The sequence below is a fragment of the Pinus tabuliformis genome, chromosome 3_2 (assembly GCF_031772625.1).
Source record: "Pinus tabuliformis cultivar Carrire ecotype Pingquan chromosome 3_2, CPIR1, whole genome shotgun sequence".
Taxonomy (NCBI): domain Eukaryota; kingdom Viridiplantae; phylum Streptophyta; class Pinopsida; order Pinales; family Pinaceae; genus Pinus; species Pinus tabuliformis.
The window spans coordinates 1050512820-1050527107 of NC_142302.1; the positions used below are offsets into that span (position 1 = coordinate 1050512820).

A 14288-nucleotide genomic window follows, 5' to 3' on the forward strand; every position below is an offset into this window, starting at 1 on the left:
CCAGTGATGGAACTGACACAGGTCCATGCACAAACTCTAGTATCCCTTTTTCCCTCTTAGCGCCAGAGGGGAAACTCAACCAATTTTTCTTCCCATATATAAAATGTTCATAGAAATCGAAATCCAAAGAAAAATTACACATACCTTCTACCATACCATTACCATGTAGTATTTGAAGTCCCTTCTCTCCAATGTGTCCCAATCTTTGATTCCATAACATATTCTTTTCATTAGAGACTATAATATTTTATGCTCCATTTTCAAGAACCACAAAATTATTGCACCCATCAATAATAGTGTTGCATAGAAGCTTGTACAGAGTTCCAATCCATACTCCCTGCATCAATACCAAGACTCCTAAAACCATCTTGCATGTATCTTTCTCGAACATTGTTTTTATACCTGCATCATCCATCTTACAAAAAAAAAATTCTTTCTCCAATGAAGGAATGTGTAGAATACCAGGAAATGTTCTAATCCTTCCACCTTGTAACTTCAGCTTCAATTTTTTGTGTCCTATGATACTAGCCTTCTTGTCATCCCCTAGGAAGACATTATCACCATCATATTTATCATACTCACAAAACCACTCTTTATGGGTAGTGAAGTGAAAGGATGCACCTGAGTCAATCAACCATGCCTTATGATCTACATGTGTATTTGAAGAAGAAGCCAAGTACACATCCCCACCTTCATCTGAGGTGGTTTTCACCTCTATAAAAGGAGAATCATCAGATCCCTTTCCTTTCTCAGGAGCTTTAGATCTACAATCCTTTTTGTAGTGCCCTTCTTTTCCGCATTTTTAGAATACCTTTACAGATTTTCTTGGAGATTTAGATCTTCCTATAGATTTAGATCTCCCACTTGAGGAATGTTTTTTTTTTTGGGTTCTGGGATCATCCTCTTATAAACAAGGCTTCTCCATATTTTTTTGTCTCATCTCCTTCGACAACAAGGATGAGACTATTTCATCAAACTTCAAGGTAGTTGTATTGCTACCTATGCCAACAACCATACTATCCCATGAGTCTGGTAGAGAACACAACATACTGATGCAGTTATCCTCATCTGAAATTTTAATATCAAAAAATAACAACAGACTTACCGAAATATTGAAGGTGTTGATATGCTCTACCACTGTGTCTCCATCCTTCATCCTTAGATTATACAACTTTTCCACAGTAACAATCTGTTCACCAGAGACTTAGATTAATACAAAGTCCCTAACTTGTACCACAAAGACTTTGTCGTAGCTTCCCCTGATACATTCAACAATATTGAATTTGAGAGACACAATCATATTGTGCTCTTCACCTTCCAATCTAACATCGCCCAGTATTCTGCCAACATTCCTGTTGGTGTTGTACCTGGATCTATGGTGATCCATTGATCTCTATCCACCAATAGATCCTCCATATTGAGCTTCCACAGCTCAAAACTTTATCTATTGAATTTATCGATCTCTATATTTCCACTACTCATCATATTCTTTCACTTCAAGTATTGATCCCATAGATCTCCCACCGTAATAGGGTCTACCATAGGCCTAAGAAAAACCGCTCATCAACAAAGGCGTCCCTTTAAAGCTGAAACAAATCTGATGCCAAATGGAGGTTTTAACCTGTATATAAATTACTTACAAACTAATTCTTAAAACAGAGAAATAAATAATGGCAAGAACATAAAATATACATAAATATTTACTCCTGGAACCCAAACCAGGAAAACCAGATTGATTTTTCATTATATTCCTTTCAATGTTACAACACACACACACACACACACATGTAGAAGAATTCATAAACCCCAATCCCTTAACCCTGGATTAGAACATAGTCACATTTCCCTTGACTGGATCTACAAAAAATACCATTGGCAGAAAACCATCATGACCAAAACCGAAAACCATGCTCAAAATTTCCCATGATGTGTGGAAAGAATATAACACACACCTAACAGGTTACTTAGTCTTTGTCTATGTTCTGAGTTTTATTTTTTTCCTCTTTTTAGCTGGTTATCTTCTCTATTTGTCTTCCTTAATTTTACTTCATTTCTACTCCTCTTTTTCTTTTTCTCCTTACCATGCAATTCATGAACTTTTTCTCACTGAATTCAATGCATCTTTTTTTATACAAGGCTTCCTAACTATTTGTATTTCATGCAGGAATTTGAAGTGAAAGTATTCTTTTTTGTATTCCAAGGATATTTGTGTTCTACTTGTTCATTTTCAAATTTGAATATCAAGTCAAGACAAATGGACTTTGTAATATTAAAAAAAATTCGAATAATACAAGCCAACAATAATGATTGCACTAAATGGCTTAGAAATATACATTCAACACATATTATTGCATTATATAGTGTCTTATTTCATATGTAAACTCATCATATAGAATTCTATAAACTGATAGTATTCAATGGAAATGTCAAGTTTTCTAGACCTTGTTCTCAATTTCTCATGTGCCATATAACTCCTTTTCTTGTAAGACAATCAAGAAATTTACTTTGTTTAAAAAAAAAAAAACCAAAAAATTAACTTTGAAGTCATAGTATTCTTGGTCTAATCATCCTTACACACCACTGTAATCATTCATTGAATCACACAATAATCATTCTTTCGATCCACAGTAATAAGCTCTCATTCACACATCATCCTTGGATCAACTTGAATCTTCATTACTAAAATCAACCTTGAGTCTTCAATGGAAATCAAACATTCATAGTCATTTGACATCCCAACATTACCAACACTTTCTAGTAAGTTAATGGATATCAGTTCAAGTGCCAACAATTATTGCAGAAGACAAATCTATTCTAGATTCACGTACTGCATAAAAAATTAATCTCAAATCCTTGTAAACATCAATACAAAATGTTATTGTCTTTGTTGAAACCTTTAGCCCAAACGAAGTGGTGATCCTTGTACATGCTAGAGAATTTTGAAGCATTTTGTTCAGTATCACGCACTTCCCTCATGAGCTACATGTATTGATATAGAGTAGTCGAGGCTCACGGGCTACACTATAGCATAAGGAGAGCGAGTAGCCAGTGCAACGTGATTTACAACAATTTGTATGTGGACTATTACTATCAATTGTGCCATCGCTGTAGTGCATATTCTTCCTTGTCATGGTGCTAACCACCTTATCAATGCCTGATTCTGGCCCAGAGTGACCCAACACCATTCTTGTTCTTATTCTTGACTAGTGGCTCTATCCCCATTGTGTGCTCACTACAAAAATGGGAAAAATAATTTTACAAATAACATATCTCACCATAAGATATTCTCCATCAGAAGTAAATCCAACACGTCTATCTAGTCTATCAATATGAATTATGGAAAGCATCAATAACAATGTCTAATCAATCCTTCCCCAATACAATAGTGAAGAAATACAATTTCAATATGAAAGCAAGCCCTAGTTGCAACAAAAATATTCCTACCACTATAAGGAACCATCTTTCACTGGCAGTTTTGATGTGACTTCTGAGATTAATGGGAAGAAAAGTTGTTGACATCAACCCTGCAACACCAACTACTACCCACCTAAATATCTTCAATGGAATAATAGATAGGCATGAAGCATGGATAAACACAAAGAGAGAATAGTTATTGTTGTACCTCTGAGATGATAGTGGTCAACTATCAATGCTAAAGCATCTAAGATAATTGTTTTGGGGGTTTTTGTTTAAGTTTGGAATACCAATGAATAAAACAAATGTAACACTTTAATGTTTAACCTTTTGAATAATATTAATCCCAAAGTAAAGGGCTTCTATAAAACTTTACACAGTGTAATAGCTTGAATAGTGGTGAGTTGAAACAAAAAATAATATGATTATGAAAATTTTTAGACAGATAATTGAATAATCTTAAGTATGAAAACCTCTGACCGATTTTCAGAAGGTTCAAGAGAATATGCTTATGCTTACAACAAGGTGATGATGATTTATTGATTTAGAGGGAACTAATTAAACAGATAGTTCATTAATCCATTCTCTTTAATGATTATCACTTCAGAAGCTTATAGGAGTAAATTGAGATACAATTATTCCTACCTAGGTATCTTTGTAAGACATAAGAATATTAGGAAAGGCATAATGTGTAAACTGGAAAAACATACAGGAAACACAAACCATGTAAAACTGAATTCAGAATCCTCTGCTTTATATTAAAGGTCTAGAAAAGTCAAGTACATCAAGTGTTTACGAATGCTTCTTCAAAGGTACAGAGTACAACTCTTCTTCAATGGTCAACCTGGTTCAATGGTGAACAATGAACCCATAATAACTCATAAAGAGAGTTATTTATACAACAATAGAACTTAGGAAAATATCCTAAACTGTTTTAACAAAAATAGGAAAAGGAAATATCTTCCTACAAGAAGATAGAGACAACTATTGAACTGCTGCTTGTTGTCCCTGTTATTTAGGTTCTGTTGGCTTTGGTATTTGATATTTTGCCCTTTAAGCTGCTTGGTAGTTTGATCTTCACGCTGATACACTTTCATCTGATACTCTTTGACCTTGATGACCTGTCAATATCCTTTACTGTGCCTTTTTACTTTACTATACATTTCAAGTTTTTACTGTGTATTTCAACAGTAAATCATTTAGTTTTTACATGTCTCAGCATCAGGTAGTTTGGATATTGATCATCTGTTTGTCTTTTACTGTGTAAATTTCTCTGTGTATAATGACTTCTTTCTGTATAAATGACTCCTTTCTGCTCTGCTGCATGGAATCTTTTGTTAAGGAAAATCATTCAAATTCATTTCTTGAGAATCTGGAACAAACAAGTTTTCTATGTATAAAAATCGTTTATCCAGTCTCCTGGTCTTCTGCTGATCACCTGCAAAATACAACAATTTGTTAAGAAAAACAGAGGCTTGCAGGAAGGTGACAATGGCTTTTTAGCATGGCGCATGTGTTTGGATGGAGTCCTGGTAGTATTTGCACGGTAATCGGAGGTCAAAATGAGTTGCAGAGGCTCATGGTGTCGCAGGAAGGTTTAGGAGGGTTTTACACTATAAACGGGTGAAAAGAGCAAAAATGAAGGTTTGGGCATTTAAATGGTAAACGGTTAACTTTTTTTTTTTTTTTTTAATTTGGCGCAAAGTGAACAATGGATGGTTTTATCATATGTGTGGAGTGGTTTCGGAGGCTCATCACACCGCTTTTGGCCGTGGGGTGGTTTTTCTCCGAGGGCATGCGAGTTAACGTGGGAATGACACATAACCACAAGGGGCCCAAGCAAAACCACGAACCTCACATGCTCTCGAGTGGGTAAAGTTCGGATATTGGGAGCGCGCGATATCGTTGTGGGTCGTTAGATCTGGGAGCGAATGATCGGACGCTATTGCACGGTGGAGTTTCACAGAGGGGATAGGGCAGATATTAGCGAGCCCGAGGGTTAATTACAAGTGATTTGTAATTAGTTTAATGAATAAAGTGGCGGTTAGACAGATCGTGATGGGTTTAGGAGTGGGACCAGGGTTAACTGCGGTGGGTTTTATTTAACCACATACTTAGGGTAAAGGGTTATTTATGGGTTTTTTAGGAAAATTGCAAGGGGAAAGTGATTTCTTCCATGGGGAAAGGGTTTCACACTAGGGCAAAGGGTATTTTAAGTAGGGAAATGACTTTGGAGGGTTATTTGCTAGGAAATTGTGTGAAACCAAAGGGCAAAGGTGAAAATGAAGGGAAAAGGGGATATTAGTAAGTATGTAGTGGGGAATGAAATGAAATGATGGGGGAGTTAGCCAAATCAACTTGTGAACATATTTTCACTTCAAAACTTCTCCTGCACACTGAAACACATGATCAAGCATGATAAATGTGCTTAGGCTTCAATCAACTTTGTACTTTTGTAACCTTTCTTGTACCTACCCTTTACTTATCCTAACATTTTTTATTTCACTTAATTGAGTGCATTTAGGCTAGCATACCCTTTTCTTTCCTTTTTCTTTTGAAAAACAAACTATATAATTCTAAGTATGGGGGTTTACGCAGTGCATTATTCTAACCTAATAACATCCAAGGGCTCAGATTAAACTGATGAGCTCCTTATTATTCTCTACCTAACTACTGATCTGCCAAGATTAAACAGTTTGGCTAGATCTTTATTTTCTAACTATAAACCTGAAATTTAAAGCATGAAATAGTCAAGGTTAAACAGTTTGACTATCATGGGTTGTGGCATTTATGACAAGCTGCACACAACCATTATTTTGCATAATAAGTAAAAGTAGTGGCACTTGGACTTGCACACTTTCAGAGTCTATTTATTTTTTTCTTTTTCTTTCTAACCTAACATTTTATTTTTTCCTTCATTCTTTAGGGCATCTATCCTAACATTTTCTTTGATATGGACATATTTATGAAAATATTTCCTAACATTTTTATTCAGTATTCTTTTTGTCCATATCCTAGCTTAACATTTTTGAAAAATATTTTCATTTTTTGACTAATTTATTCTAACTTATCAAAACCAAAAAATGCTACAACAGTTATATAAATACCAAAGGCTTACAAGGCTCGATGTTAATGAGAAATATTTGAGGACAAAGTAGAGTGCATTAGGTATAACAGAAACATGACCATAAAATAGCCCATTCAACCATGTAAACTGATTAATTCCATTATCCCAATGTTTGTGTTATTTATTGTGATATATAAGCTACTAAGTTCCCCAATGTCGCAGTGACAAGTATCAAAGTATTGTAAATCTAGAACGGGTCATATAAATATGGTTTACGACCAGCCCTCTCTAAAAATGTGCCTTTGTATGGAAGAAGCTAATCTTGAATCCTTTCCAAGACATTAGAGGTATCTGCATTAATTAAGGCTGGAAAGGTGCAACCCAAAAATATATTTTCCAACCACTAGAATGATTTTCATCTTGATATCCACCAGAAATAGTCTTTGAAAAAGAATAGCTTTCCATGAATTTACACATTCGAGGCTAAGTTGAAGTTAGACCAAACTAGCCAAAATTTTGCTACTTTATTGAAACTAGATTGAAGGGTTGATATATAGCTGCACTTTGGCATCATGAAGTTTCAATGTGATTGTTTTGAATGTTATGAATAACTGAAAGATCTATTGCCAAAGCCATTATAGGAATTAATGTGAGGTTTTTGGTTTCCAATATTCTTCTCACTACATACAACACTCTTAATCTCAATTATCCTACTTTCTACATCCTCAACAGGCTACCCAATATGAATTTAAATCTCACCCGTTTTTGTAACAGTCACCCTACAGGTTGTTGATATAGCTTTGTCATAAAATTCCTTACTAGAGAGTGGAATAACATGGACATTAGCATCTCCAAATTCCATATAATGTGATTGAAGGATATAGCACAATTTTCTATCATTTTCATGGTCCTAGAAAGTAATGGTGTGGTAAGTCTAGAGAATATAACCCTCCCAACACCTCGTTTTTTTTTTTTTTTTTTTTTAAAGGCCAATGAACAAAACATATGCAATATCCATCCACCAATTCGTTTTGCGACTCTTGCTGGCACTCATTTCCTTTACTAATTGTTGTTTTCCAGTCATCCATTTCATACTTCTAGGAAATTGTAGAAGAAATTGGGTGGATCATCAACTCTAGCACTATTTGTTAAGCTATTGGTGTCTAATAAAAATGAATCAACTTTGGAAGTTTGGAAATATGTTTTGTTATTTGAACACTTGGTGAGTTATTATTCGTACGAATGTGTAATGCCTTTTGTAGGTTTCCAAAGGACTTTGGTATTGCCTCCAACATGTTGTTTTAACCAATTTGAAATATGATCAAATAGTGAAGGTAACCATGCTCTTTAGAAAATGGACCTAATAATTAGTTTCCATTCAAAAAGCTTTAGGTTTCACCAAGATTCCACTAGTACATCCATTGGAAGCTTGATTGCATTGCTTGGTTTTGTATTCCAATGAGTTGTTCCTCTTCTTTAAACATTTTTCATAAAGAGGTTTCTAAATGGCCTCAGTGCAGCTAGAAAGTCCCCAACGTAGTTTCACAGAACCATGGTCATTGTCCTTAAGGTTGACTTTAACAATTCAAACACCTATTGTAATACCCTTGCCCATTTATGATGTAAATGGATGTAATTGATATTAGGCTAGTGAGTTGGATGTATATTGCAAGATTTCATGTGTAGGTGGTTATGATATGTGGCTTGCATGCCATATATCTATGCTAGATATTGTGGGGCTAGTGTGCCCAGGCATAGGTTCCAGTGTTGGTTTAGTGACTAGAAGGCCTAGATTTGTAATACGCTGTAATTCATATATTTTAATAATAATAAAAAAATGGTTATTGAGCCCACTCCATGGTAGGAGTATGAAGGGTGCACAACTCCACAATGACGGGAAATGGTGTGTTAGCAATAGAAGTTGATAAATTGATAACTTGGGGCCCATGTGGCTTAAGAAGCGCCGCATGCTAAAGAGAGCCATGGAGTGGGAAAAGTATATATAAATACTTTCCCCAAGCATTATGTGTGAAAATTTTAAAACTGAAATTCTATTGCAGCAACTGGCATTAATTCTTCTAATTGTTAATTAATTAAACAATTTATTTGCTACGAAAAATACAAAATTAATGACACTACAACCTTAAAAAATAAACTGCGGAAAAATAAAAGCACTGGAAACTGAGAAAATACTAGCACACACAAATAAAAACGACATTATTATTTTTGGACAAATTTCCTCGAAAAAACCCAACTTGGGGAAACTGGTGCAACGACTGAGGGTTTTTATTGTTATGCAATAGTGATAATTTCTGAGTACAATAATCTAGATGTCGAAATCTAGCGATCCTGCAGAAAAAATACTAGCTAAAATATCTAGAAGGAATTTACCCTCTCTCTGGGCAATTCTGGCACTAGACTGCCTCTGAAAAGCAAGTCGTCCAACTAAGCCTGCACAAGCTCTACGTCAACTTGATGCTACCTGCTACAATTTTTGCCCGAAATGACCTCTAGTCTAGCCATCCTACCTGATGTTTACTAAGAGAACATCTCTTTAGCACTCTGGAACCTCTATCCGACCTCTAGAACTAAAAACGTATTCCTTCCCAACAAATTGAACTGCCTTCTTGTTATAGACATTTTTGGGCATTGCAACCCCAATCATAAATGTCCATAAACCAAGGGCTCCTAAGTCCCTAAAAGTGTTGTTCCAACCCCTAAAAGAACAAGGTCAACTGATTACAACATCTCCCAGAAGTTCTCCATGAAAAACTACTCAGAACTGGTCAAAACTGGACCATCTCACCTGCTCCATGGTCAAAGTGCGATGCATCCCACCTAAATGCACACGGGAGGTGCGATGCATTCTAAAAAGCCCTTCTATGGGGTGAGATGGGTGAGAGTGGACAAATGGTAGGGTCAATCTGTGAGGTGGAGGATCATGGAATCTTCCAGAAACTTTTCTTGTGACACTTGCCTCTCTGCATTCACCCAAGGATGAGTAAGAGATCATCAATCTCCAAGTGGAATCAAGAACTATCAGAGAGAGGAAACTAATCAAATCTCAGAAGCTGACTCACCCCCCTTGAAAACATCTATATATGGATCTCTCATCCCAGAGATCCAGAAGAGGGAGGCTGGAATTTTGTATCTTGCAAGGAAGTGTTGCTGGTTTCTTGGTGTAACATCATAGTGTTGGGTGATCTAAGCTTTTCATGAGGTGAAGAAGGGCTTTCTTGCTGAGAGGATGACGCTGGGTCAAAACAATTGGTTGTAATCCTCTTTGCTATTCTTGATTATTAATAAAGCTATTCAAGTTTTCCTCCACATTCTTGTATGATTGATGATATATGCATTTGTGTGGTCAATATATAGCTGGTCCTATATTGTTTATGATAGTAGATCTATGTTCTTGGATAGTGTTATGCTGCTTTGATTCTATAGGTGCTCTTTGAAGCTGGGTAGACGAGGAAGCGAGTGGAAAAGATCTATCGGAAGGGAGAGGAATCAAGCAAGGAACCAAGCTCAAGACAGAGGTTGGTATCCTTTGTTCCCCTCTTATCTACTTCTCATAAAGGAAAACGAAAGTGGTTTTTGTTTGTTTGTTTCTAAGGTAGCTACCAGCCTTAGTGGGACTAGCAGCTCTGCATAGACACTAGATTTCCCGATAACAAAATGGTGACTCCGCTGGGGAGCAAATAGATTGTTTGTTTGTCTATATTTGTTTGCTTTATAAACTTACAGACAGAGCCTGAAGTCAAGCCAGCTAACCTTCGAACTGCATTTGCTATGCAAGTGCAAAGTAGATCAATGCTGCTTCAGTCTATCTCCGGGTTTTGTTTATAAACTGAACAATCGATTTACAAGCTCTCTAATTGCCCTTGTGGTGGCTCTAGTAACCTCCTTAGATCTACCCCTGTGATTTATTTACTGATTACCACTTGCTCGGCTAAAATCCCTGAACTGTGCTGTAAACTGTGATCAAGAACTGGATCAAAAGTCTCGCACTGTACCATCGCACCCTCTCTTCAAGGATATCAGTATGCATCGCACTTCCCGTGTGCTGTAGGTGGGATGCATACTGGAATCCCTGTGTAACAGGTGTGCTGATCAGAAAGGGCTAATTTTGCCTTCAGACTTTGGTTTTTTCACTCTTTTCAGCTTTATTCAGGAGTTTTGCTGTCTGTAGTCAGTATACCTCTGTTGGAAACCCCTTCCTTGCCATTATTCTGCCTCCATTGTGCAAATAACTGTAAATGTTTTTATGTATTGTGAGCCATTTTCAGTTCTCTTTTACAAAGAAGTAGCGTAATTGAACTATCGTTTCTTGATTTGGAAGTGTCGCAAGTGTCATTTTCAGTCATAGAAGAGAATTTGATTGTTCTTGATAGTCGATTACACTGTTACTCTTGTATTTGATTTGAATTAATAGTTTTTCAAGTGTCGAAAGCAAGTTTTCAATTCCAAATAACAAAGTGTCGTCATTGTCTTCATTTTGTCTTGAAAAGAAACTTGTTAGTAATGTCGCTTTGAAAAATAATTCAGATTTACGCTTAGCTTTCTTTCTATCATTCACACATTAAGAAGGCTGAAAACAAATACATGCATGTGAATTTGCATTTAGACGGCTTGTTGGTTTGATTTAGGACAGTGCATATAGTGTGTGCTCTCTGCTCTATGTTGAAAGAATATCATCTCTCTTTCCTTAGTAGCTAGGATTTTCATTGCAAAAAGAAGATTAAACGATTGTTTATCATCCTAGATTGCATTTTAGGAATTGTATATCTACATCACGCGGTGAACCTGAAAGGCAAATTTCTTAAGCAAGATCAACTGTAAAATAAATTTAATGAATCTAAAAAACGCTTTGGAACCTAACGCACAACATTTGGAAGTCTAGGCTAGAGACGTATTCCGACGTCGTAAAGCCTGGTAACTGTTGTTTTCATTGCTGGTTGGGTGATTCCTCCACTTTGAGACAATAAGTGCCAGTACGGACTTGTACTCCCACGTACCGTCGAGTATATATTGGGAGACCACAATAGGCTATATTCTTTATCCATAGGAAGCCGTGTCTGCCGCCATATCAATCGCAATGCACTGAAAACAACATTCAGGAAGATTGACTGTCGTACCGTAAAAAGTATTCTGCAGTTTTGTGATTGGTTTGGTAATCCCTTTGTCTAGATTTCCAGAGTAGTCTCTTTCGTTCCTTTTCAGACTCCTTAAAGGAAAAGGTCCATCTGAGCACTTGTCACTTCAGGCTCATTAAAAATCGAAGGCGACTAGAGTCATCTTTTGTTTTTTCTCAACTCTTAAAAATTGAAAAAACAAGTTGTGTCAAAGCGTCTAAAATTCATTTAATTCGGAACCATTTTCCCTTTTATTTTGATTTGATCGACTAATCCACAATCGTGGAAGAAAGTCAATCGAAATTGCTTGAAAATCTTTTGGATAGACTAGATATGTCTAAAAAACCGTCGACATCCAGGACTGTGTCATCTGACATAGCAGCGGCAGAACCTCCTGCTACTACTCAACCGATGTTCGCCGGTATACTCTCTGTCCTGGCAAGTTATCAACAACAAGCCAGAGTCCAATCAGGGACTATTTCGACGACATGGTCAGTTCCTATTTCTTCATCCAGATTATCATCTGGTATTTCTTATGTTGAAACTCAACACATTGATCCAATGTGTCTTCAAAGGCCAATCTACCCTTTAAGTACTGGATTGCCACCATATGGAGGGTAGTATGCCTTTTCGTTGTTCCCTCCTGGAGAACAACCATATGGGAGTTTACAACAAAGTTCAAGTCAAACTGGAATTACATCCAGCGGTTGGGTACCAATACTGCCTCAGCAACCAAGGGTTGTATATTCAATGCAACCAGTCCACCCTGTGTCGAATATTCCCACTATACCTGCTATAGTGACTGCATCACAAGTACAAGCGCTACCTGTTGTATGTCAACCCCAAGTTTCTCAGGGTGCAATACAACAGCCTCTTGTCTCAACGACTCATTCACAACCTCAGGTTAGTGCCTCCTTATCTGGAGCGACTCAGGCTCAAACAAGTACTATGACTCCTCATCTTGGTCAATCATCTAGTATTGGACAACAGCAAATGGTCCAACAACCATCACTGGTTCAATCTCAACAACCGCCATTCCAGCAATCATATCAAGGACCTGAGCAACAAGTCTTTGTAATTAATGGGCAACTGCATTTCCAAAGCGGTTATCAACAACCATATTATAATGGTTATGCCCATCAACCTTATCAAAGTTACCAGCATCAAATACATTATGCTGGTATGCAAAGACCCACTGCTCAGGCAATTCCATCTTATCCTGGGTATGCTTCGCCTAACCTGAATCAATAGTTGCCCTTTGTAGCAACTCTAGAATTACCAGATCTAAACTGGCTAACGAATGATCCAATTGCTTACGCCCCTTGGTGGCCGGCGATTCCACATAAACTTCCGTCAGATATTCCTAAATTTAATGGAAATCCGGGTGAAGACCCGTCGAATCATGTGATGACCTTTCATCTGTGGTGTTCATCTAACACTCTAAACGATGATTCGATTAGGCTTCACCTTTTTCAGCGAACGTTAACTGGTCCGGCAGCAAAATGGTATATCGAATTGCCTAGAGCTTCATTCGATAACTTCAGCACCCTATCCATAACCTTTTTAACCCATTTTCAGTTACCAATAAGGTACGAAATAGGAACAGAGCTTCTTACCAATTTCAAACAGACAACGGCCACTCACACATCTGATCATATTCATGAGTGGCGACGTCGTAGCAGAATGGTAAAAACATATGTTCCTGATCAGCTTTTAGCTGAATGGTTTATTAAGTCATTATTACCTTCTATCACAGAAGATGTGGCAAAGGGAGGAGTCGTCACTGAAGAGCAATTTATTGCTCGTGCACAATATCTAGACTTGATCTATACTCAGTCTGGCACACTCTACGATAAAATACCTGATGCTCCTAGACTGGAATTTTCCGTTCCTCCCCCTCCTAAATCAAACAAAGACTCTCATGCCGGCGATGGCGTGATAGGTACGACAAGCACGAAATCGACAAAGGCTACATCTAAGAAAGCCCGTAAGATTTCTGATCAAAATGCAAATGAAGAATTTCTTGCCTCGGACGTAAATGCTGTGTCAACCGACAAGGGCAAACAACTAAAGCAACAAGGGGGCAAGAAGAAAAATAAAGGGAGAAAAAAGAAGTAGGATGAGTCATCTCCTGAAAAACCTTCTGCAAACCCTTCTGGGCAAAGGAAACCCCCTGCGAGGTGTCATATATGTGATGGGGATCATCGAATGAGAGATTGTCCACATAAAGCTGAAGTTAAGAAACTCTTTAAGAGTTCAAAAACCTCAGCAGTATTGACTGATCCGTTTCCAAACACGGGAACCAAACTGGTTGCTAATCAAAATGCTTCCTGATACCAAGTGCTAATGTTTTCTATCTCAGAGCAGCAAAATGATGCTTTGACAAGGAATAAAGATTACGGGAATCCACAGCTGTCGAATAACAAGGCTAATGAACAACCTAGTAGTTCGACAACAACTTTGACCAAAGTTGTGCCACCCATCATTCCTGAGCCAATGATAAATCCGCCAAAGGGAGTAGTACACAAATCGACATTTAATCCTCGTGCCAAAGTAGCACAAAATTATAATATAGTAGAGGACCTGGCCCAATCGCCGTCCGCTATGTCAACACTTGAGGTACCGCAAAATTTCACCTCCCAAAAGCAGAATCTATTATCAGTAATAGGTGGGAT

General features: G+C 37.3%; 1 protein-coding gene and 1 pseudogene across 1 annotated transcript in view; both read right to left on the reverse strand.

The window, feature by feature from the left end:
• Window positions 1–3363: 3363 nt before the first annotated feature.
• On the reverse strand, window positions 3364–6946 carry LOC149184206 (uncharacterized; annotated as a pseudogene).
• Window positions 6947–7082: 136 nt separating this feature from the next.
• LOC149184207 (ABC subfamily C protein) overlaps window positions 7083–14288 on the reverse strand; it is a 60045-nt gene continuing 52839 nt past the window's right edge. The window contains 4 exon segments of the mRNA XM_089415267.1: window positions 7083–7413; window positions 7415–7461; window positions 7464–7506; window positions 7508–7578. Of these exon segments, the coding sequence (XP_089271393.1) occupies window positions 7083–7413; window positions 7415–7461; window positions 7464–7506; window positions 7508–7578 (492 nt within the window).